This window comes from Condylostylus longicornis, unplaced genomic scaffold (assembly GCF_029603195.1).
Source record: "Condylostylus longicornis isolate FDR11 unplaced genomic scaffold, ASM2960319v2 ptg000038l, whole genome shotgun sequence".
Taxonomy (NCBI): Eukaryota; Metazoa; Arthropoda; class Insecta; order Diptera; family Dolichopodidae; genus Condylostylus; species Condylostylus longicornis.
The window spans coordinates 2191398-2218238 of NW_026578007.1; the positions used below are offsets into that span (position 1 = coordinate 2191398).

At 26.3% G+C, this 26841-nt stretch overlaps 1 protein-coding gene across 1 annotated transcript in view; it reads left to right on the forward strand.

The window, feature by feature from the left end:
• Positions 1–26841, forward strand: part of LOC129609117 (probable serine/threonine-protein kinase clkA) — a 79255-nt gene that overhangs the window by 35112 nt on the left and 17302 nt on the right. Inside the window, exons 3-4 of the mRNA XM_055520997.1 lie at positions 7394–7521; positions 26061–26229. Coding sequence (XP_055376972.1) covers positions 7394–7521; positions 26061–26229 — 297 coding nt within the window. The remainder of the gene's footprint in view (positions 1–7393; positions 7522–26060; positions 26230–26841) is intronic.

A 26841-nucleotide genomic window follows, 5' to 3' on the forward strand; every position in this document is an offset into this window, starting at 1 on the left:
AAAATACCTTTGTGTTTATAGAAAATTAAATTTCTTTCACAATATTTAACAATTAATTTTTAATGAACTTTTATTATACTTTTATAAAAACAACCTTGATTGATTTTTGTTTTCATTTCTTTAAGAGCAAAATGTCTTTTAAAAAAAAACATTGTCTATAACTAAGCAAACAATTTTTTTCCTTTTTTTTGTTGATTTGTCTTGTGTGGTCCTTTTAATTTCTGGACTAGCATAATGAATTCTACATTATTGTTGTTATGGGATTCTATTAAAAAATTTTTGTTATCTCAACTCATATTTTGATTGTCCATATAAGAAAACAAAAATTTCTTTGTTATTTTTGAAAGACTTGTGAAAAGTTTTTTTTTTTTTTTAAGAAAACAATTTTATTTTTCGTTCTTTGTTTTTTGTTTTCTAATCAAAATTACAACAAAGAATTTTAAATTCAAATTTCAGAGTATCTTGTAAAGTTTCATCATTCTGTTTCATATACATATATGTTCAATGATCAAATTGATTTTCTTGAATAATTAAATTGCTACACAATAATTTACTTTGAAAATACAGTGAGGAACAAAATTGTATTAGATTATCTGAAACCTTCTCAAAGGAAATAACTCTTGGATTAATATTAACTTGAATGTCTTGTGAACCTTGAATCTTAGTACTCACCCTATTTTCCCATTTCCTGTTATTATAGGGCTTAGCTTGAGGGAATAGAATAACGATCATTTTTACCGTTTTGTCAAACCAAAGGGTTTTTTAGATAATGCAGTTCTAATATTAAGCACAATTATAATCTTAATATTAGGCAAGTTCAATAAATCAAAACTGCAAAATTCACAAATTGTACCTTATAGATAAATCTCAGTTATAAGTAAAGAACGATCGTAAAAGGCATGCATGCCGTGCTTAATTTTCAAAAATCTCGTCCATACAATTTTTTAACGGTAGCTGTTATAAATCTGTGCAATGAAAGCTCAGTATTAGTTCACGTTGCAAAAATTGTACAATATTGTTTGGTGTTTTATTGCAATTTCTATTGTATTTTATTATAGCGTGCAACTGGTTTAATTTATAATTGAATATTTAATTAAGTTACAAATAATTGGCATTTTTTTATAGAGCATATAGTCTTATCTACGAGTATATATTGCAGAACAAAGGGAGCTACTCTATTTTCTATAAAATTTCATTTTAGCAAAATTAAGGCTGAGTACATTTACACAAACTTTTGATTTATTTTATTGTTGAAAAGTTTTTAAAACAAAACTCAGTAAAATATTTATCATTCGGGGTATATACTTCTAGATCCTCGGAAGCTTTATGTTTATATGATTCAAAAAAAGCTGCTTCTATCCATTTTGCAATTTATAAATTGTACCTGTAAAAATAACTAAAATGTGAGTAACATTAATTGGTAATTGAAATTCCTAAGTTAAAATTAGATGGGAATGTGGCAGACACTATTAATTTATCAAAGCAATTCTTAAATTTACAGCTCTTAAATTTATAAAAATTAGGTAAATCAAAAATTTAAATTTAAGAATTTTCACCATTAGGTTTTCACTTTTTACCACAACTGTAAATTTTGTTGAAGACACTTTCATACTCAAAAAAATTTTATTGACCATTTACAAGTCTTATTGATGGGTCAGATAGAACAAAGAATTTCATTATTTTTTTCTACATTATTTCTCTAATAAAAATGTTTGTTTGTGTATAAAGGATGCATGTAATCTATATTTATGCACATATATATATTTATATTATAGCATTTATAAGACATAAGTTTTGTTTATACAATATATTATATATATGTATGTACATATTTGTGTATGTATGTATGTGCCTGTTATTTGAATTAGCAAGAAGTTCATGTTTTGACTATAAAATTCTGATTTATTGTCAAGATTTTTAAATTTTGTTTTCATCGTTTTACTATGATTTCTCTATTTGTTTCTTTAGCTTTTGGAATAAAAATGGAAAAGTTTTAAGGATATGAAAATGTAAAAATATCATCGATTCAAATTCAAAATGTCAAAAAGTTTCTCTTGTAGATATTTTTGAATTCGAAAAATTTGCAATATTTTGTTCTTGAAGTAAATTTAAATTTTGATTGCTGAAAAATGACAAATTGTAAAATTAAAAAAAAAAGTTTTTTGACACTCTACTGAGAATTTTTTATCTACGAAAAATTGCAAAATATATACGTATGTATGTATAAATATCTATTTTTCAGATTTCTATATGAATTGTTTCCACCTAAACTTAAAAAATGTTATTTCGTTCCATCAAGAGGATATAAAAGGTCTGTAATGCAAACCGAAATTGTAAACAAAACTGGAAAATCGATTCAAAAATTTACAATAATGACCTTCGTCAGAAACTTCAACATTTTATGGAAATATTGGTAAAACCTATGGTACAATAGAGATGGAATAAACATGGCTATCAAAAGGCATATGAATCATACGAATCAATCCAAGGTTTTTCATTACTTTTTATGGGCTCTTGACATTTATATTCGCCTAGTCCTTATTTCGTAGAAACAAATACAAACCAAAAATCTTTGTTTTATATCATTGCTAAACTTAGAAATGAGTAAAGTATACGTGTCGGCGTTTCCTGCTGCTCTTCACAGCAGCTTCGGAAGAGATCGTACCGGGAGCGGTATATTCTTCAGGTATGGTCGCCTATTCTTATAGGCAGAGAGATCTCCACGTGAGCTCCTACCCATTCCCACATTATTTTAAGGTAGGATTTTAAAGTCGTGGTACAACACAGCCATTCTGCAACTCCGCTGTGTCTCCAACTTTGAATTCGACAACTGGAAATTGTTCACTTTGAATGTTACTAATTCTAATGCTTGTCGTTGAAGATGCTGATGACCGATACTTCTGTCAGTGCTAAATTTATCTAATATGAAGTAGAATTATTGAAAGACTCCCAATGTTCAGAAAAGATTCGTTGTCTCTCAGCAATATTTATAACGTCAAACAATCTTTAAACCTGGTCCCTATGTAACACAGGGTCGAATTATGTAGAGAAGGACACGGTTTACCGCTGTCCCCGTAATAATTTGATATTAATTTTTAATTTATTTTTAATGTACAAAATAAATACCAGATATTCTAAAAAACATAAATTTTGCAAATATGTGCTTTGTACTACTTTTTTTTATGAACTTAATGGAATATCGTTAAAATTGGAACTTCAAAAAAGCCAAAATAATGTTAAATAGCGTTAGATAATTCAAATTTTGTTGATGTATATTCATAAAACTTTAGATTCTCTATAATAATTCATCATTCGAGTTTGCTGCAAATTTGTTTCTGAAGTTCCTTGTATATCCAGTTTCATAAGGTGAGAGTTTGCAAATTAGGCCAAGAATAAATTTTAAGGACAAACCATTACATCATACGCAACTTTTATGGATTGAAACTCAAGAAAAAGAAACATGAGTGCTTGTTATAAAAAAAAATTTGTTTTTGGCAATGAAATATCTAAAAACATTTTCTCCCACATGCAAGAAAACTCAATAATATTGTAATGGAATAGCACATATGAGTAACAATACCAGATTTGCATGGCACACCAAGCGAATTTCTTCAACAAGACTTTAATTCAAATTTTCATCCAAATACTTTTCCATATCTTTTGGACATCTGTGCAATTTATTAACGATAATAGTCTTACCGCTATTAATAGAATTTTTAAATATAATTTAAATTAATTTTATTAAATTTACAATAATTTTTATTTGCATACTGTATGTTTCATAAGAATAATTTAAATATTTTTAGATTCAATTATAATCGATACAGATAATCTTCTGCAACAATATTACAGTGATGATGCATTTCATATTAGTTCAGATCGTTTTTATGAACGTAGTAATGATGAATTTGCTGGATTATTTCCAATGAGAACTATAGCTGGTCTGTAAAATTTTTTTAAATAGTCGTGTTGAGTTTTAAATTGCCTATACTAATTTCAAAAAAGCGTGTACGTGTGCTTTGTTTTCTTACTAATAAATCACGAAAAAAAAATATGAAAAAGATTGCTTATTAATAATTAATTTTTCTTATTAATTCTTTTATACATTAGTGCTTAGCTATTGTAAAACATGTAATTGAAGGGGAGGTTCACACAACATCCTCCATTTAAACTGATGTTATTTCATTACTTGAACATTTCGATTGATTTAAAGTGACATCGAAATGACATCTAACACCAATAAAAAAAACAATATTTGAATAAATTCTATTAAAATAGTTTGTAATTATTACACCATAATTAATTTAGAATGAGCTTTAAACAAAGGCAAAGCAAAATGGAACAGTGAACCGGACAGGAGTCCTTCAATTCGATCATCAATAATCAAAACGCGTTTATTAAAATTTAAAACCAAGCCAAAAAAGGACAAAAATTGAATTTTTATTATCCTATGCTATTGAAGCACCGAATTACTGTTTGGAAATTTACCTTCGTGATAGTGCAAGAGGGTTTTGGAAGCATATTACAGCTATGAACATGGGATCAATTTTCACACATAAAATGGAAGGACAATTAAGATTTTTTCAATTATATGTCCCTGAATAACCACTTTAAAGAATTTAAAGACTTAATGTGAATCCTTTATTAAAAAATTTTCAGTTGTTTTGAAAAAGCTGAACCGTTGTAAAGCAACTTGCATAAAGCAAATATATCGGGAAAAATTTAAATAACTATAAGAATAGTAAAAACAATAAAGATTCACAATGGTCAAATAAATATTCAAAATATGTGATTTTTATGTAACACCTAAAGTGTTATTACACTCAATTAAATTATAAAAATTTTCAATTCTCCTTAAAATTCTCTTATAAAGTGCACATATAGTTGTTCAATTTGTTTAAATATAGTATGGAAAAACAATTAATTTAATAACTTTCATTTAGTGAAAAAAGTTGAAATTAAAATTTTTATCAAAAGTACAAAAAGTTTTAATTGCCATTTTAAGAGCTTTAAAATGTTGAACTTTTCTAATAGATAATCATTTTTAATTAAACTACCATTTCCAACATTTTGTCATAGTATTGTTTTTACCTTCATTTTCCAACTATACCACAATAAAATTAAGAATTCTATTCTCAAATATAATAGTTACTATATACTAGAAAATATTTTGAGTGTATCAAACCAACTTTGAGATATTCCTTTCAAGGAGGAAAGAGCTGCTTCATAAAAACTATATTTCAACTTATAACTCAAAAGAGCTGTGGAGAATACTGATTTTCATAAAGCTTCAATGTTTAATGAGTGAAAACTGTTTCCGGACATAATAGATCCTCTTATAAAATGGGTTGTATTATTAAACTTGGTAACAAATCTACTATCTAATTGAATATTATGAAAAATTTATGAATAAAACAGTTATTTTTAAGAAAATCATATTTTAAAAATAGTTACAAGTTTCCGAACTTTCAAATTTTAGCAATTTCTTTCTCTGCAAAGAAAGGGCTTAGTGTTGATAATTTTACAAAATAGAATGTTATTTAATTTAATATACTGATATTTCGATTAACAATCTTGTGACAACTTTAAGTCTCCATAAAACTTTATTCCTTCTTTATTGGTATTACAAAAGTCATACATGAGAAGATTCACGTTACAAATATCATACAAAATGTGTACTTAGTTAAAATTAAATAGAATATTTCGCTCTTCCGACAATCAATTTAAACTTTTTCTCTTTTTTTTTTTAGAAAATATTTCCTTTGAAATAATAATGAAAGTTTTAAAACTTAAATAATTATTGTTAACCTTTTTAAATAATATGGTTGTCACCCACTTTAATGTTAAACTTTGTTTTTTTTTTGAGTCTCAATTGTGTTTAATACCAATATGTAGCAACATTTTAATATAACCTAAATTCTCTCTATATATACGAGTACAGTTTATAGTATAGATTCTATACTATAGAATATAATATAGAAATATATAGAGAGTATATAATATAAAAAAAATGGGAATGAATGGTATTCAGTATTAATTACAATTCTTTCAATTACATACATTCATTTTAATTAAAACTTTAAACCGCTTTATTCTTTTATTATATTTTATAGTATAGAAAATTAACAGAAAAAATTGTTGTTTCTAAAACAATAATCATACAATAATCGTGATAATAACAGTAATTTTGTTTTCTCACTATACTTCAAAACTAATAAAATTGTATGTTTGTTTGATTTTTTTTTCATTACGTACAATATTAAAACAATAATAATAAATTAAATATGAAATAAAACTAAACTTACTAATAACAATTTATATTTATTATTAATGTCTTTAATATTTCCTCTATATAAAATCGAAATAAAAAATCTTCTATTTAATCATATAATCACAGTGTCGGATTTTTTATTATAAAGGAAGTTATTGGTGGCTAATTCGAAATATTTGGAATGGACAAAATTTTTCAAATGATTTCAATAATCGTGTCGACTGTCGTAAGCATTTCGAGCACATGTTTTCAAAAATAAAGAAATAGAAAACGGTAGGTCACTGGTTCGAATCCAGTTCGAGGAGAAAAATTTTTTAATTTTTCTGCCTTTAACTCGTTCTTCTGATTACGTCATTCATCTGTTCTGCAGTTGTACGAAGAAATTTTCATTAAATTAATATAAATAAAGAAATACTTTATTGAATCACTTTCGAGGGCGTGTTTATGAAACCGAATAAACGCAACCAATAAAAAACCGAAAACAAAATATTTTTTTTTTAAAAGGAACTTCAAATTTTCCATTTTTCGAACCAAGAAATTTTTATTTGTAAAAGTGCTTCATACCTACTAAACGATATTTGTTTTGGGACATTTTTCAAACTTCAAAATAATTTTAATGGCAATTAAATAATTTTACAAACTTAATTATAATGCTCTACATTAGTACGATTGCTATAATACAAGTATAATTGTTATATAGGGATAGGTATTACTACATAAATCAAATACAATTATTACTAGTCCGATAAAATAATGACACTCATACAATAATTATTAAATCCGATACTGTGATATTTTTTTACATACCATATAACAGCTAATATATGTAACATATTGATGAGAATGAAAAATCCTAGAACTAGTTATGAAATTTTTACTATTATTTTATTTTTTGTTTTCTTTTAATATTAAAAAGTAAAAAGGTATTTAAAAGCTGTGTACCCCATATAGAGTGCAGTCTTAAAATTTAATATGAAAAACTAAAAAAATATCCTTATGAGAGTGTTTTTATGTCACCTCTTTTATCCTTTATTTTATATTATATAATTTTCTATCCTTTTTATTCATTTTAACTATATACAATATTATTATTACGATTTTAATTTTTTTTTCTTTTCATAGTGCCAACGGCTACAATTCTTGGTGGACCGGATCTATATGTGGATAAAGGAAGTACCATTAATCTGACATGTGCTATAAAATTTAGTCCAGAACCACCAACTCATATCTTTTGGTATCATCAGGACAAGGTAAAAAATAAAAAAAAAATATATATTAAAAAAAAATAATTTATAAAAAGAATTTAAGCAAAATGAGAAAAAATAGAGTTGAACATGTCAACTCTGTGATAGCTGTTTGAATGTTTTTCAAAATCTACTTTACTCTTTCTCAAAAAAAAATCGGTGCTAACATTTTACAGAATTTATTGCTATTTTATCGTTCTATTGCTAAATTAGGAAACCCATTTTTAAATTTGTGTAACTGCTATTATTTTAAGAACTTATAAAACTGAAATCAAATATTACTAGAATTGTGGCTCTATCATTATTCTACCCTTTTATACCAAATTTGAATATTATATGTACGTTTTATAGCTTCCGAGATATTATGATCAAATTACTTATGGCATCTATTTTGAGAATATATTCAACCACAATCAAATCCCAATGCAATAGAGCAATTGTTATTCCATTCATTTACTCAAAATTTTTTGTACTCTTAGCTCTACATATCCTGAATAATATGAGCAAATAAATTTTAGAGTTGCATGCGAACTATTCGAATAATTGCTTTGTTTGAACTCAAATTAAATTGAACTCAAATTGATAACAAATCTCTTTAATTGATGGAAATTTGATTAAAATAGCTTGATGAGGTATTACATCACCAAATCGAATCAGACACCAGCTCTGATTAAAATCATTAAATCTAAAATATCTCAGAAATGGAGTGGTCAATTTATAATACCTTTCGAAAATTCTTTCGTACGGGTGTAAAGAAGAAAAAGAAAAATAAAAACAAATTATCAAATGCATAAGTTTTTATCAGGATCTTGGCTTATTGCTGTAGAAAAAGAAAAATTTTTGTCAACTTTTATTTTTCCATTTCAACTTAACCTTTTTTTTTTATTATTTTTCTTTGTATTATTAATTTTGTACAGTCTTTTTCTCTTTTATTAGTGAAAAATTCGTAAACAAGTGTGGTGCATTATAACTGACTCATGTACCTTACAAGCATTTCAATTTTCTTTCATAGAAGACACAAAAAACTAACAGCTAATAATTTTTGGAATAGATAGTGGATTTCTTAAGACAACTGCTAAATTTCGACAGCTAGAACATATATTTTTTTTTGCAAGAAGTAACCATATGCAAAACTTTATTTAGATATCAAAATTTCTTGAAGAGAAATTGCTTGTGAACAAATTGTTTTAGAAGTTATATTAAAATCATCTAATGTGTTCAGATTAAACTAATTTGTTTAATTTTAATAGGAAACATTCAGTCCAGAACAATCATAATAATAATATGCCTGGTAGCTTGAAGTACCCGTGCTGTTTGCGCTTTGATTGTAGTGTAAAGTGGTAGAAATGTAAAAGGGAATATGAATATTTGCAAAACAACTTTTACATTCAATTATTTGTTGAATTCAAATAACTCTCAAAATCCTATAAAGGTGTACAAAATATTCTTATAGTTCTGAAAGCATTAATTATAATTAGCTCATTTTATTCAATACCATAATATAGTTTTTTATATTTATACCACATGTTATACTTACCCAAAAACATACATACGTATAAGAACATATATATGTATAAGATAATGTTAACCACATCAACCATTGAATGATAAAAATTTATTAAAACCACAGTTATACGAGTATCAAGGATAATGAAATTTTATTAAAAAGAAAATTTTAAATGATCGTTGATGATAGATAGTTTTGATGATTCAAGGAAAAGTAGTAATTTTCTAGAAAATTTTCGAACTATAAAGTGTTGAGACTTTTTTTTTTATTTTAACAGTTTCGTATTTTCGTTTCATCTTTTTAGTTTCAATATTGTCATTTATCCTTAATTGCAACTCATAAGATTTATATTTTTGTTTTAATCCTCTTAAAAATATAAGTTTAAAGTAGCTTTTTCCTTTCAGTGTTTATTGAATTCAAAAGTAAATAATTTGATAAATTGAAAATTTTCTAAATACAAAGTTAAATAACTTTTAAAATGGATTTCTTATAGCTATTACTGTAATTAATCGAAGATTTTGTATTTATTTTATAGAATCAAAAATCATAATCAATTTATTTTAAAAATTCAGATTATGGTCGATGTTAAATTAAAAGAGAACTCAAACAAACTGATAAAAACTGATTAATTTAAAATCAAAAATTCTTAAAAATGCAAAATTGAGAAAAGTTATTGAGAACTAATCTTTAATTAAGAATATTTTTAAAAAGAAATCTGAGAATTTTGGAATAGAAGCTTGTGTATATTTTGTGTAAAATGAACAATTTACCTAAAGTATAGGTAGATACAGTTATTTGTCAATTATAGACAGTTGTGGAAATTAGGGACAATATCAGTAAATATTTAGTTGCAATAGCATTTTTTATAGAAAATTTTATATAGTTTGTAGATTAATTTCGATTTGAGTGGGATGTCTGCAGTTATTAAATGCCCTCCCAAATGTTAAAATTTTCGGGCACTATCCATCAATAAATTTGTTATTCTTAAAGTTATTTCTAATGCAAGTGCGGTTGTACTTGAAAACCTGTTTTTTAACTTAAGTTCGGGAATCGCATTAATAATATCAAAAAGCTTTATTAATTTTTAAAGTTATTTGTGAACCAAAATGCATATGTGACATTGAGTTTTCAATTTATTTTTTAAATTTTTTTAGAATAAAATAATACGCAAAGAAAATAAATTTAATTAAAGCGAAACAAAATAGAGTTGACAATGTCAACTCTGTGATACCCATACGAATTTGGTATCCTATATGCGAATAAAGATGCCATAACTGACTATGAGACAGACTATGACTTTAAGTTGCCGTATTACTATATTAATGTATGCAAAATTTCAGTACTGTGTTTTTCAAAATGCTGTGTGTGCCAAACTACTATTGAAGTTGTATGGCAACTACCAGAAAGCGCCAAGAAATTTTAACGAATTTTATCAAGCACATCGGCCCTACTAATATATTCGTTTGTATTATATATATATATACTAATATATATAGTTTCTGAGATATAGCCAAATAAATTTTGAAGTTTTATGGCAGCTACCCGAACCGGTACCCTGACCATGTCCAATTAAAATAGGGTTCTGGCACTTACTACAATAAATCATTTGTCAAAATTTAGTGAACTTAGCTCAATTAATTTTTGAGTTATCGTTGCGACGTACGGACGGGCGGGCGGACTGACGGACAAAGTTAAATCAACTCAGAATTTCACACTGAACAAAAACATACATTTGAGTCTATATCTAAGACTGTTATTTCTTAGCGTTTCAAACGGTAAGGCAAATTTAGCATACCCTTCGAACATAAGGCACTTCGCATCATACTCTTCCTATTCTTAAAAATTATTACATTAATCTACAAACAATTTTAACTAATTCGTATAGTTATTATTATCATACTATTTAATAGTCATTATAGTGCTTCTAACATTTTATTGTGTACAATTTAAAATTGTACGGCAATACTTGACCTGCTGTCGCAATCGAACTGAAATTTAAGGACTTGATTTTCTACCTCGCTATTTCACTCGAAAAGTGAGAAGAAAATGACCAACTATTATTTGCATGTAATTTTCGAGTGAGAAAAATTGTTTTATATTCCGTATCTCGTTTTTTCTAAAATGCATACAAAATTTATTCATTTTGTTTTTGGAAGTGAGACGTTCAGTCGATAATTTGAGATAAAATGCAAAAATTCAATTCTTTGTTAAAAAATTTAAATTACAAAATGAATTAATGAGAAAATTAGATTATGCTGGTATATTCGTCTACCTTAAGTTGTCTCAAAGAATTTTCCAAGTTGTCTTTTAAAGTAACCAAAAAATACATGTGTGTATTTGAATCATAATATTCCATGATTTTACAAATGCCCATACATCCGTAAAATTAAAAATTTGAATTTATTACCACAATATTAATGCCATAAATCTTTACAAAATTCAATATATTAGATTTTTTTTGCAAAAATTTTAATTTAGTGAACAAAAAAATCTAGCACTTTTTATAAAAAACAGCTTTTAGTATTAGACAAGCTATGTATAATAAAAATCAAAAATTTTTAATTATTTTTAAAATATTTTTATTCATTTTTTTTTTAACGAACATCCTTGAAATGAAAATAGCTTCAAAAAGAAAGCAAAACTTTGACAAAAAAAATTCAATTTCTATGAAACAATCATTATCAAACGTACACATATACTTACATAATTTTGATATATTTATACACGTATACCGAAAATAATATATTTTTCTTTATCCTTGAAAATGAATCAAAAACTTTAAAATAACTAATGATAAATTTCATCTAGCCATCATATTAAAAGCATATAAATTTTACCTTGATTTTAACATTTTTGGAATATCTACACTAACACCTACATATATGCAATTTGAATATTTTGTTTTTTTTTTTGCTTAATCTTTTTACCGACAGCATTGCATACAATAAGGGAGGTATTATCATGGCACAATATTTCACATGTCCAGTTTTGAACGGAAACACATTTCTCCATGATAGTGAAACGGTAATAAGCTATTTTTAGGAAACTATCAGTTTATCATGAGTGGGTACTTCTCCTCTCTATTAACTTATCGATTTGTACTGGGTGTACTGGCTCCTCTCCATTTGTTAACTATTAGCAACTATAACTGTTAGTAACTATACTTTTATTATGGACCGTATTTAAAGTTTTGCCCATATCCAGTAAAGCAATCAACTGAACTTCTTGCGATTTAATATGAAACTAAGAAACTTAAGTTATTAAAATCATGAATCAGCAGATTTTTTGGGAATATTGGGGATTAATGATTTTGGGAATAAGAATTTCATGAAACATAATATTTGAGTTCTATTTACAAACGAAACAAGGAAATCGGATCGCAAAGAAAGAGCCTGTGCTGATTATTTAGTTCAATTTTATTTTTAGGTAGTCATGAAGCATTTTATATAATTTCGAATGAGTTCTTATATTAAATTTTTGCTACCTTGTCGAACCCTTTAAGCACACTAATAAAAAGAGTTTTACTGAAACTCATATTATTCGAAAATACTAAATTAGAATGGTTATGTTCTGCTCACATCGGGACGTTCTTTTTTGTTGTTATACACACATCGAATTTTGTGCTTTGTTTGTGTGTAGGTTTAAAGGTTCTATCCAAAAAATATTATAATAACACAAAGTGAAGATAATATGATATATTTAAAAGAAAATGTAGCCCTGAGATTTAAGGTACATATGGGATTCATGAAAAAAAAGCTGAGAAGCTATTTATAACATTTCTTTTAATAATCTATTATAATAATCAGTTTTTTTATAATATTTAAAGTATCAAGTAATATAACAGTGGAAAATTTAACACCTACGTAAAGAAAGGATTGAAGACAATATGACAATTTTCAAAAAGTTGAATTTTGTAAAACTTTCCTACATCAAAAAGGTTTTTTGTTACATCAGTTCTTGCCTTTTTTGTTAACTTCGTCGAAAATATTCAGGGATTTGCTGGTTAATATTATAGAAAGGACAAAAACAAGGATTACTCAATACTTTCTCAATGACAAAATAAAAATTTCTTTTTCGTCAAAAATTTTGTAATGAAATGCTTATCATATAAATATGTTTTCCTTCTTTCTCAACTATATATTGTATTGCTATTGGAAGTTGTGTCGGTATAGCTGAGTTGTGTCGGTTTACTCGTAAACTACTTTAACATCAAAGCAAAAAAAAATATTCCTGCTTTGTTTGACTGCAATTTTTATCGCTTCAGTGATTTTCGAAACGGGAACACTCTTCAGGCATTTCCTCAGATCACCTCCTGTATTCATGAGATATTAATTCTCTTCTTCATTCTAAGTAAAATGTTATATGTTTCAAAAAACTATGGAACTATTTTATTTCACCTGAAAAAATAATTTGAATGTTGAAATAATTTATTTGGGGACTTACAACATAAACGCAACTATTCTACGTTAATATTTTGTATCAAATTCTTTTTATTTCTATAAAAATTGCAAAATTTAAATTAAAATAAAATGAATTCATTCTTAGATACATTCATTATTCTTAAATGGCAAATAAATGAATACACTTAATGGCGAATCAGGTTCAAAATTTCATTTAATCTCATATATGTATGTACCTTTACAGGGATGGATCAAACATAAAAGCCATAGGTGTCAAAATGTCCAGGATCCAGTTAATTAAAGATTCAACCTAATAATAGTTTTTATCGACTGCATTGTGCATACAATAAGACAAGTCATGTGATGGCAACAAATTTTGCATCACATAATCTACCTTATTATAAAGGTAGCCTACCTTATTGTAAGTTTTCGATGGAACGCATTTCTCCATGGTAGGGAAGTATAAATAAAATATTTTTAGCAACCTGTCGGTCTGTCAGTTTGTCGGTCGGTCTGTCTGTGTATGCGTGCGTGTATTTCAAGATCGACTGAATACAAATTTTATATGCGGCCTCGGGAACTGCACTTTTTAGCGGGCCTGTTTTACATTTTTGACCATTTTGAAGAAAATATTCAACAGATTTAATTGAAATTTCACATATAAGCTTAATTCGACTGTACGCGAAACCCGCTAATTTTTGGAAGAAATCAAGTGTCAAAAACTGAACGTTTACTACGGGCTAAATACACATTTTTGCATATATATAAAGAGAAATAATCAACCGATTTCATTGAAATTTAATATTTAAATTCGAGGTATTTAAATAATTAATCTATAAATTTTTTGGAAAGATCAGGGCTCGCAAACTGAACTGCAAGCATTTAAATATTTTACCGTAACTACGAAACGGATTGAAGGAATTTCTTGAAATTTGATATTTGAGTTCTGGTTGTTACCGAAACTAACTGGCGATCTTTTCAGTTAAGGAATTCGAGTGGCACAAAGCGAAACTCTACTAAGAGCCAAATTTACAGTTTTCTAGATATGTTAACTATAGGCTTACTAGTACCCTAAAAATTGAAAAGAAGTGTTTAACAGGCATTTTTATAATATTCTGTAACACTTTCACTTAACTAGAAAATACACATTGCGGTCGGTTATTTTTGACTACATCAGATTTTTTATATTATTAATGTCTAATTTTAAATAAAAAATGTTTAGAATTCTATATATGTATGTATGTACCTACATTATGTATTACATTTTATCGTTATTGAAAGTAAAATTTCGGCCAGTTTAGTCTGTTTTATTGAAAAACTGTGATATATGAGCAAAACATATTTTGATTTTGTTCATTTTTTTGCTTCATTTTTATTAATCAAACTCTCACCTTCGAGCTTCAACCAAACCGAATGCTAGAAGGTAAATTAATCCGACCCTGAAAAACTGTATATGTAATTAGTGGGTTTATTAAATATCTATATAAATTAAAATAGTTATGAATTTGTTTTTTTTCCCGGGCTCATAAATGTTTAAAGACAAAAAATAACGGTAAAATTATTACAGTTATAGTTTGATTTCCTGCCAGATTATTTAGGTCAAATTTTAATATACATAAAAGAATCAAAAAAAAATGTGAGCAAAAATAAAAATAAAGGAAAATGGCATAAAAGTAGTAAGTTTAAATAGAAAACTTTTTTAATTTTTTTATTTTTGGTTGAAATCATCTCCCGCGCCCCCACTTACCCCATTCTTTCAATTTTATGCTAATATAAGAATGAAAATACATAACTGAATAATTAGAATTGGACAATTAATAATAAATTTTTTTTTTCTATTTCTTATAAATTCAAATAAATTTCCATAATGTTGTGACAAGAGCAAACGGTAAACAAAAGTAAAAAGAAATACCGAACAAAAAAAAAATTACCACCTCTTTTAATATACGCCATTTTGATGTTAAGTGAAAATTTCAACCTTATTATAATTTATACAAGTCGACAAACGACGCCATCATATGAAATTTCCTTTTTTAATAATATCTGCAATGAAATTTATTATAGAAAAAATTATTATGGTCACACCTAAACTCTTTTTTTATTATTATTAGATTATCTAAGTACATATTAGTTACAATGGTATTTACCTGTACAAAAAAGCTAATTTTATTCATAAGGATTAGAAATGTTGTATATTTGCTATATTGCAATGTACGAAAATTATAGGAGAATTAAAAACAAAAATTGTCAAAACAGCGATATTATTGTAGAATGGCAGCTAATTCAAATCTAAGAAACTGTGTTATTCAAAAATAAATTGAAAGATTTTGTAAAAAAATATCTGTTGGTATTATTATTGTAAAAAAATATAATACAGTCTTCTAAAAATATCCGCTCTAATTAAATGATGGTATTGAACTTTAAAACATTTTTGGCCTAAAATAATTAATATAGGGATACTGATTTGCAAGAGGTCCCCGGTGTCTTTCTGATTATTGTATATGTATTTTAGAATATCTTTACGTTGTTAAGAGAAATTTAATAGAGTAAATCAATTTATATTTTTCGGCAACTTGTTATACCTTCAGTTAACACGTACACAAGTTCCACGGAGGAAAATTAATATTACGAAGAGTATTGGTTACTTTGAGTTAAGGTTTTTTTTCCCTATAAAAATATTCTGTCCTAAAATAATATTGAACAGAAATATTGGAGAGCTAAACTCAAAACTTTCGATATTCTGAACAATTCACCTCCAGATTCTTCAATATTATTTAAAAATTCACCCAAATTTTTTTAAAAAATAAAAAAAAAAACGCGGCGTTTAACTGTTAATGTTCGGGTCTTAAACCATTATAAGTTTTGGGCTATAAAAAACGATTTTCGCTCTTATACCTACCGTTATTCACTCCGATTTTAATTAAATTAAATAGGACCAAACAAATTCTGCAGGAGTATGGTTATTCTGATCATTTACACTATGTTTACCTTAGAGAATATGATCGAGGTGCTGATGAAATTCGCCCCATACGTAACATAACATAACATACCTTAATGAATTTCATCTATTTTAGAACTAGACACCTACATAAATCTAAAACTTCTAACAAAACCAATTTAAAAGTGAACTTGTCAACTATCAAAATATTGAATACTTATAAAATTATTTCATCCGACAACCACCGTTCTCTTCCTTAACTTAAAATTTCAGTATCTTATATCTCTCTCTTTCTATTGTTTACATTTATTTATTTTTATTTATTTTCATCAAATATGGTGTGGAAAACTTTAAGGAAAGCTAAATTTTCAAGTTTCTCTTCCGTTTCACTCCTTATTAAATAAAAAAAAAACAGAAAAATTTGTAGCGTAGGAGAAAAGGTGGAAAATCATAATTTAAAATAGTAAGCAATAAACAGTGCAAAATGAAAAATTACCAAAAGTAAAAATTCAAATACACAAGTACACAGCATAGAATACATTTAGCCAAAAAATTTTATTTTACCGTTATATATATAAATTTTTTTATTATTTTGTTTTTTTTTTTTAGAAATTTTTGAGTAATGAAGGGATTCCGTGTAAAAAATATCTTAATTTATGATTAAGGTGTCAAAATAATGCTTACATATAATGTGTACGTTTGTATAACATTCACGTGTGTATAGGTATGTAGCCACACTATGATTAAACACAACGAAAATAATATATTCTAATATTCTACCAAAAATATATCGTTAGCTACATAATATATGTGTTCAAGAATAGAAAATGTTATTTAAAAGAGTCCTTGAACAATACATAATAAAAATAAAATTATACAAAAAAAAACACAATTCACCATAATTCAAACCAGAAATTTTACAAATAGAGAAAAATGTACAGAAAGTATAGAAAGGAAAAAAAAAGAGTTAACAACAATTTATACGAAAACATCGTGTCCTTGAAACACTTTATCATAACTGTAATTTTTTAAAATAAAGTTTTGTTATTAATGTAAAGACATTCCATTAATATTGTCATTGTTGCACTCGTAAGGACAATAGTTACTCATTTTTTTTTTGTACAATGAATTTCGTAATTATTATATGAGATATTTAGGACAAATTAAAGTAAAAATTTGAAGATAAAAAATAATTTCATAAATACAAAATTAAATGGAGATTAAACAATGTGAAATTAAGGACGAGAAATGTTTTAGAAAATTAATTGATTTTTCTTTGTTTAAAATTAAAGAAATTTAAGATAACATAGTAAGATAAGATTTAAGATAGCATAGTTAAGACATATCGATCAGTTCAATTTTTAAAATTTGAAGCGTTTGGGAAATAATTGCCACGACACAGTTAAGAATGAAACGAGAATGATGTTGATCACAAATCCAAATAACGAGAAACATTATAGTAGAGAGAATATCGGCTATGATAACGACGGAATGAGATTACTTCGATACGGAAAGAGATACGTTCTAAATCATATTTTTCCAAACTGAAATCCACCTATCTGAAAATTCAACAGGCAAACACCAGAAATCTAAAATTATGTGACTAGAACACTAAAATTCAAATAAAACAACAGGCTATCCTTTATAAAAGTTATTAGTTATTGAAAATTGAAAGTCATTCGCATGCAATGCAATTTACGAAAAAACAATCGGCTCTAAAAATAAGAAAGTTCTGCGAAAAAAAGATGAAATATGAGTAAACTATTATAAAAATATAATAGTTCTAATAACTTAAAAAAATTCGGGTCCCCCGAACATAATTTGAATAAATTTTTCAAGAAATAAATTTTGTGGAACTTTATATTAAAATTTTAATTATGTCAATAAACAGTAGATAAAAAAATCAGTATGATTCTGACTGCATAAAATAAAAAAGGTAATAAAACAAAGTCATTCAAACTAGCTTACGCATATCATTCTCTTTTGTTTAAGAGCCAAAATTATACAAGTAGGTACAATTTTCTTTAGACTTATCGAATAACGTAACCATCTTACATAAACCAAATAAATTATATTTTATTCTACATAGCTTGGGTTGAATATTTTTATTATATCAAATTTAAAGATGTAGCTCTACAAATGTTTCTGCTTTCTAAATTAACATATTATACTCATCTACTGAAAATTCTATAAGTCTTCCAGGTTTTGAGACATTTCATTTGGATAACTACAGTTATTTATAATTTTGAACTGTTGGATTGATACAGTTAGTGGACACAACTATAATAGATTGTACATAATACGTAGTTTATGAAAATGCCCAAAACATTTATTTTCCAATTTTTTGGTCTACCACATGTCTATAATCCGCCAAAATAATCCAATAAAAACTTTTTTATTTTACTATCCTATAATAAAAGTGAAAATAAAAAAAAAAAGTTCGTAAATGCTTTTTATAATCTTCAACGTTTTTATTTTAAATATATTTTTATATATTCATAAATCACACCTAAGAATTTATGTGTGGACATAAATAATTCAGAACTGTCATAAAATCCAATGAGAAACTCACTATTTTTTGTATACGTACCTACTTCCTCATTGAATAAAAATTGGTTTTGTATTGAGAGAACTTCACAAAAACAAAAAAATAAAAACAGCAATCGTTAATAAAACGATCAATAAAAATATTATGAAAATTATGTTAATTTACTTCAAATTAAATTAATATGATCCTTATTTTCATAATAATTATGACTCATTAAAAATTTAACCTAAAAATCTTTTCCATAACATTTTTACTACATTTTACGTATAAAAAGTCTTTTAAAACACAATTTATTATCAAAAATTTTTTTATTTTATTTTTTTAATTTTCTTTTATTTTTATACAGAATATAAAAAATATTCTATAAATTTATTCATTTATTCAAAAATGTCCTTTAATAATCCTTAAAATAAGAAAGAACCAAAAAAAAAAATTGTGGTCAACCGCTAATTTCACGTTTTATTAAACAGTTATATATTCAAGAATATTGTAATTAAGGGGTTTCACCTTAAGCAAAAAATTATTTTACTTTAAGAAGAATTCAGTAAAATTTTGGAATTGACTAAAATTAAAGGACAATTCTTGAATATTGTTCTAGTAATATTGACTTTCATTTTTATATTTAATAAAATTAATCGACTTGATTTGTAAAATATCAGTAAGTATTTTGAAATATGAGTCATTGAATATCAGTGCGAATTTTGATTTTGAAAAATGAGAACGATTTCACAACTTACTTATAATAACAGATATAGGTGCTGAAACGAACATTGAACTCATATTCCAATAATTTATACTTAAATTCCAAATATGAATAAAATAAAAATTGAGGTCTAGTGAAGAAGCATAGTATACTGATAAAACAAACAAAACTATGCCGAGTGAAAGCGAAAATGAGATTCCGAAAAAATTTCCGGTCTTCTGCTTGACTATGAGCTGTACGTAACTGAAGTTCTTGGAAAAGAAATGAGTAGTCCAAAACGAAATGGGTTTTTTACCTAAATGTTTTGAATCAGTAGAAAAATTCGCATATATTTCGAAAACATGCTAAATGCAAAAAACTATATTTGAGGTGGCTGTTATTGCATGGCGAATACACTTAAAAGTTAATTTATTTAATAGACTTTTCTTTAATTCAGCTTTGATTTTGACCATACAAAATCAAAGCTGAACCTAACTGTTTAAAAGCAACTTGTTGCATCAGTCTCATGAACATTGTTCGTCAAATAATTGTTCTAATAACCAGAGACATGAAAAATATAAAAATAAATTTTTTGGCAATTAAGTCTACGAAATTTTAATAAAAATTGTATTCCTTTGGCTAACCCAATATAATTTTGCATTATTTATGAAAATTATCGAATTATTTTTATTTTTTTTTTTAGTCCTTAGTTCACTCCTAATTTATAATTATTTTATTTTTTCATAATTTCAGTTCCTGTTTCTTTCTTTCTTTTGTAAACTTACCCTTGTGCCATTAGCAAATTTCAAAAAAATATTTATATATTCCAGTTTATTTCCTTTTATTTATGATTAATGTATTCATTAATTTTTATTGTAAATGTCTACGATATAAAAAAGGAAAAATCAAAATAAAAACAAAGTTACAAAATGAAACCATCGAATTAACGGCAATAAAATTAGTCTGGTCAGGAGATGATTCTTAATTTTTTTGTATATATTGTAGTGTAGAGGTTCTGGTTTTAAAGTATAAAGAAAAATCCTTTCTTTCTTTTTTCAAATAGACTACAAGTATGGTTAAAGGACTGATTAAGCAGAATTGTATTAAAAAGTTTCTGTTTTTTGATTTGGTTTGCTTATGAATATTTAATAATTTCTTTGATTTTGAATGCTTCTTTGAGCATAAACTAAAATCACAATGCTATAATTAAAATAATTTTTTGTTTGTGATGTGAACTTTTGTCGTTTTATTTTATTAGGAGGAGCTCCTCATACATACATATTATAATTTAATTAGTGACATAAATTTGTTAAATGCCCTTTAATTGCTACAAACGCCTGTGTAATCTTGAATAATATTAGATGAAAACTTCTATTACTGTTTTGATGCGTGAAGGATAGGGCTCAGTAATCAAACAAAACTTGATGGATTTTGCTCAATGAAAATAAATTTCATGGTCTTTTATGAATTTTACTAATACAACATCATAGTTGCGGAATTAATAAGAATGTGCTTTTTACACTACTAATTTATCTTAATGGAAATTTCTTCATGCAACTGCAGAACAGATGGATGACGTAATCAAAGGAACGAGTTAAAGGCAGAAAAATTCATTAAAAAAATTTTTCTCCTCGAACTGGACTCGAACCAGTGACCTACCGCTTTCTAGGCGGACGCTCTACCAACTTAGTTACAGAGGCATGAAGAAATTGCCGACGAAATGTTCTCTACATTGCTTACACTGTAATTCACATGATTACTAAGTATTTGTTTTTTGTTTACATTGCCTTTAACTCGTTCCTTTGATTACGTCATCCATCTGTTCTGCAGTTGCATGAAGAAATTTCCATTAAGATTCATGGTCTTTTCTTTTTCCATATGAGAAAAAATCTATGCAGTCAAACTAAATTAATAACCTTAACTAATAAAAACCGCACGAAACAGTTGTTTTAAAATACACAAAATTGTACAGAGTTTTGAGCATATCAAAAAATTATTTTTGAAATTTTCGAATTAACCACGTATGTTTAAGTTGCTACAGTAAGGTACACATAGGCCTGTTGTAATACACCTAAATCCAGAAAATCCTTCACCGTCACAAAAACAAGCGTGGCCTTTTCAAAACCGGATATGCCATTTGCATTAAAAAAGGTTACTAAATACCTTACTAAAGCCAGAAATGAACAAATGACCATCTCATTGTCGCGTCCTCCTCCTCATTATATCTGCTCCTTTTGAGATCATTTGCAGTTAAGCTTAACCTTGTATCATGTTCAGCAATAGGAAAATGTCCTATTATGACGCCAACAACAGTTTCAATGTGTCCTGGAGAAGAGACATAAGATCCTTGATTCGACAAAAATCCAGTTTTGGGCACGATTCTCTGGTCGCGTGGAATAGAGCTCGCCAATCTACGATTGTTTGTTGTAAAACAAGACAATATATCTTAAATAGATCGAAATTGCTTTATTATTTTCAGCTAAAGAAATTTTAAAAATTGTGGGATATTCATAAATCGTGTTTTTACGTTGTTTGTAAAAAAAAATTTATTTTCATTTCAATAAACTTTAGACTATTTAACAGTAAAAATTTGTTTATACTTAGTATTAGCGAAGAACACTCTTGCTAGCACACTTTCAACCTCTGCTTATGTCTCACATTTTTAAATTTACGCAGGTTACTGAAATAACCTTTAAATTTCTTAATATTTCCAAAATTTAATATAGTAAAGGATTTTCTTAGCATTTTAATTGAATGGTCAACTTGATTTTAACTTTTTTCTCTCTCATTCTCAATCTCATTCAGTCTCACTCCAACTCTTTCAATCAAAAAAAAAAGTTACCGTAACCTGAAAATTATGTTATGACGATTCTAAAATAGCTCTCACATAAAATATCGTAAATAAAAATCTTAAGGATTTAATAAAATTGAAATATAAAAATTATGGTTGTAAAAAACCTGCTGAAGTTAATAAAAAAAAAATTTTTTTTTGGATTTAAGAAAATAACCGTTTTCAAAATAAAAAATTGTTATTTAATTAAACTCTAAGGGTTTGAAAAAACAACAAAAAAGAAAAACTAAAAAAGTTTTGCAACTTTTTCACCCCTAATATCTTGGGACCTAGTCTAGACATTATTAATTAAGTGGTACAGTTGAATGTGTGTATAATTCACAATTTTAAAAAATATATTAATCATAAATTTGAATAGATTATTATTATTAGTAACGGTGAATTCATTTTAATTAAAATCCGAAAATTTTTAAAGTTAACATGTAATAAAAATTAATTTATAAATTCACGGTTCCTTTAAAAATAAATGGGAGGAAAATTTTCTTATATTCTTGTAAGAAAAATTAAAAAAAAAAAAAAACAAACAAAAAAATAACTGAGGAATTGTTAATGAAAATTTTAAAATTTGTCATGATTTTTCCTACTCCTTTGTGAATCTTAACCTTTGTATCTTCAGCAGTAATTTAGGATATTTACTTATATTTGTTCGGATGTAGGTTTTGCTAAATAGAAGAATAAGATCAAATTATTTCAATAAAATTTTTAAACAAATGGGAATAATTAGAAAAAGTTTAAAAAACGCTTTAGTAATTAATTTTCATTTTATTTTTTTGATTCTTTCAAGCGAAATTTTAATTATTCTAACGAGATATTAAAAGCAAAAAAAAAAATAGTTTTAATAGGCGAATTAAATTTGTTCTTTAATTTTTTTTTTAATTTTTATTGTTACAATATGTCTCTGGTATTATTATAAAGAAAAAATTGTTTTATGAATTCGTAATGAGACAAAAAGTAAAAAAATGAAGAAATTGTTCATGTTTTGAATATTTAATTAAATTTTTTTGTATAATTAAATTGTAAAGAAGAAATTTTTTAGAATTCAAAATTTAAATACGGGGGTAATTTTAATATAACTACTTCTTAGGCAAACCGATATCTTCGACAAAATTGTCTAGGAAATTAAGCAAACTTGCTGATTAAAATTAATTTATTATAATAAAATTATGCATATTCTTCCGGTGTTAGCAATACTGAGTTTTAAAATATTTTTCTATCTTTTAATAACACATGAAATTTTAATTATAAAAATATATACATACATACATGCAAAATAAATATTTGTGCCTTTTTGGCCTTATATTAACAGATTATTTTTAAAACAACGAGCTCATTGTCGTATTTTGTCGAGTTACGACAATGAGCACAATATTATTGATTGCTGGGTATCCAAACTAATTTTATGGTAAGTTAAAATAATTATTATGTTATTCAACATTTGAAACAACATTTACAATATTTTGTTCTTATGGGAAGATAAGCAAAAGCAAAGAGCACGAACCACTTAAAGTGAAGTATAAAAATAATATATTTTAGAAACAACGCCAAAAAGTTAAGCCTCTCAAATTTGAAATAATGAATTATTCTGGTATATTCGAAAAAAATTATTACTACATCTGCCATAGCCTTGCATGCTATTAGTGATAAAAACTGGTAAAAATCGGGATAGTAGAAAAAAATAACATTTTGTGCCATGTCTTATTGAACTACATTACTAATAAAATTGGGTCAAACCAATGGTTTGTATTGTAGCACTTTTCCCTTCAACTAGTCAAAATTCTGCTTTTAAATACAGTCTATGTATACTTATCACACTATTAAAATTATTTTCATTCATATTCAAAGCTATTCCTAGGATTGCATATATTTAGGATGAACGATTTATGCAGTCTTTTAAATAAAGCGAAAATTATTATAGAGAGGGGTTAACATAATGCTCGATTTTATGGGTTAATTGTGTGAGTTAAGAAAAATAATTATATTTTTAATATCATGGAATTTACCCTTAACTTTTTCTGTTTATAGAAATTTGGAAAAGCTTGCGGTTTCGGAAATATAAGGTGTCAAAAATTCAAATTTTACAAATTTAAAGAGGCGATAACTTGAGAGGGGGTGGAGATGGAAAAAAATTTTCTTCTAACGAAATGAACTATTTGTTAGTGTCCAAGAGACCCTAAAATTCATGCTTCTACAGGCTGGGGTCTAGAAGAAAAACGAAATCAAAGTTTAGAAAAAAAAGACTTTAGATAACGGTAAATTTGAAGGGCCATTTTGTTTTTATAAAGTTTAACTATAGTATACCGCGCTAGGGAAAGCAAGCCGCTGCCTTTTTGCGTTTGCAAAATTTCAAAAATGCTTATGGCTTCATTGCAACAAATAGTTAAAAAAGGCCATTTTTAGGGTTTTGGGGGGAATAACTTCTAAAGGGGGAGAGATAGGTAAAAATTTTGTTCTACGGAAATAAGTTTCTAGTAAAGATCTATGTACATACAAGCTTTCTATCTTCAAGGGTGTAGAAGTTTTGTAAACAGACACACGGATAGACGGACGGACGGACGGACGGACAGAGTGAAACTAATAAGCACTTTTTTTCAAAAATTTTTTGGAAAAATGCTAAAAATAGTAATTTAATATAGAAAATTTAATAAAAAATAAATGGCGAGAAATTAAGCAAATGAAAACTAAAGTAAGAAAAATGAGAAAGAGACCCTTGTGTTTCCCCATTGAAACAAGTTATTTTACAATTTTATGAACACTTCATATACTGGTTTAACCCACGCTGAATAATCAGTTTGCGTTTTCTTTTTTTTTTAAATTTCTGAAGCAAATTGAATAACACTCTAAATTTTTTTAAAACCATTCCTAATTTTTAAAGTAACAACGTTATTTGTGAATAATTGAAATAGTAGTGACAATAAAGATTTGTGGTAAATTATCCACACAATAATCGACTCGAACTTGCGATGTTCAATTATAGACCAATAATTGACTCAATTAATTCAAGGTGAATATTCGAACCAACTGTAGTTAATATTCGAGCTGACTGTGCTTGCGGTATTTTTTATATCAACACACTTTCATGCTTGTTATAATATATAACGACTTCCGAGTTTTTCTTTTTCCCATTATCAATTTAATTTGCGTTGTGAAATCAAAATTACAGGTCTAATTTTTATTGAGAACATATGAGCAAATTCAAATATTTTTATTCAAAAAAGTAATATTATTTCTAGAAAGAATTTTGGGTCTTCGAGCTGCTAACAATTCTCGAAGAATTTTGGTTTTGCACAATGTTACTCTGAAAAAAGTTATACCAAATTCAAGTTTGTACAAATTTCTTGTGTCCCAATAGTGATTATAATTAAAAAAGTTTCTTTTTATTCCATAACGTGCCGAGTTAAAAGACGGGTTAATTTGAAAACAACGACGCAATTAAAATGTTGTATACTTTAAGTTGAATAATTTTATAATTTTTCTAACTACTTGTCTTACTTTAGATTTATAGATTTTGTTGCTTTAATTTTCCTTTAAACTAATTTTTTAAATAATAAATTTTTTCTAAAAATTTTATGGTTTCCAACAAATTGTGTGAATACTAAAATTTATTTAATATAATTTTTAGGTACTAAGTGAAGATTCTGAACGTGGTGGAATAAGTTTTGTAACAAGTAAAGAAGATTTTTCTAAATCAATTTTATTGATTGACAATGCTGATCTCCCAGATTCTGGAAAATATTCATGTTATCCATCAAATACAGAAATTGCCAGTATAAGAGTTCATGTGCTAAATGGTAAGTTTAAAGAGAATATTGTATTTCAATATATTTAGGTTTTTGTTTTAACTATAGTTACTTAAATATTAACTGTATTGGGAAGATTTTTCTCTGATCGAGTAAAAATCGTATACAAAATAAGTTGAAACTTTAAATAAGTTGGATTCAAGAATAAAAGCTCTGTAACAAACTGATTTGTACACAGAAGCAGTAATTTTTATTGATTGATGCACAAAAGTTTGTAAGACTTAATGTACCTACATACATATAAATTTGAAAAGCATTATAAAGTTTGGTAAACAAAAAATTGCAAATTCCTTCGGGCAAATCAAACAGAGTTAGTATTTTTCCGAATAGTGTTAAAAAGAACTTGATAGGTACATTTAAGTTAGGCAATTAGTAGAAATTATAAAAAAAAAACAACAAAATTTTAACAAACCTTTTAAAAACTAAAATTTTTTCACTGAAACATTTTATAAGAACGTATTCTTTTCCTAGAAAAAATAAGATTATATAAGCCCGCTATTATTATTTCGTATGCTTTTCATGGAAATAGACGAAAGACAATTGCAGAGGTAAGTGGACAAAGGGGTTAACTTGCATTTGCATTGTGACACATTTTTTCATTAA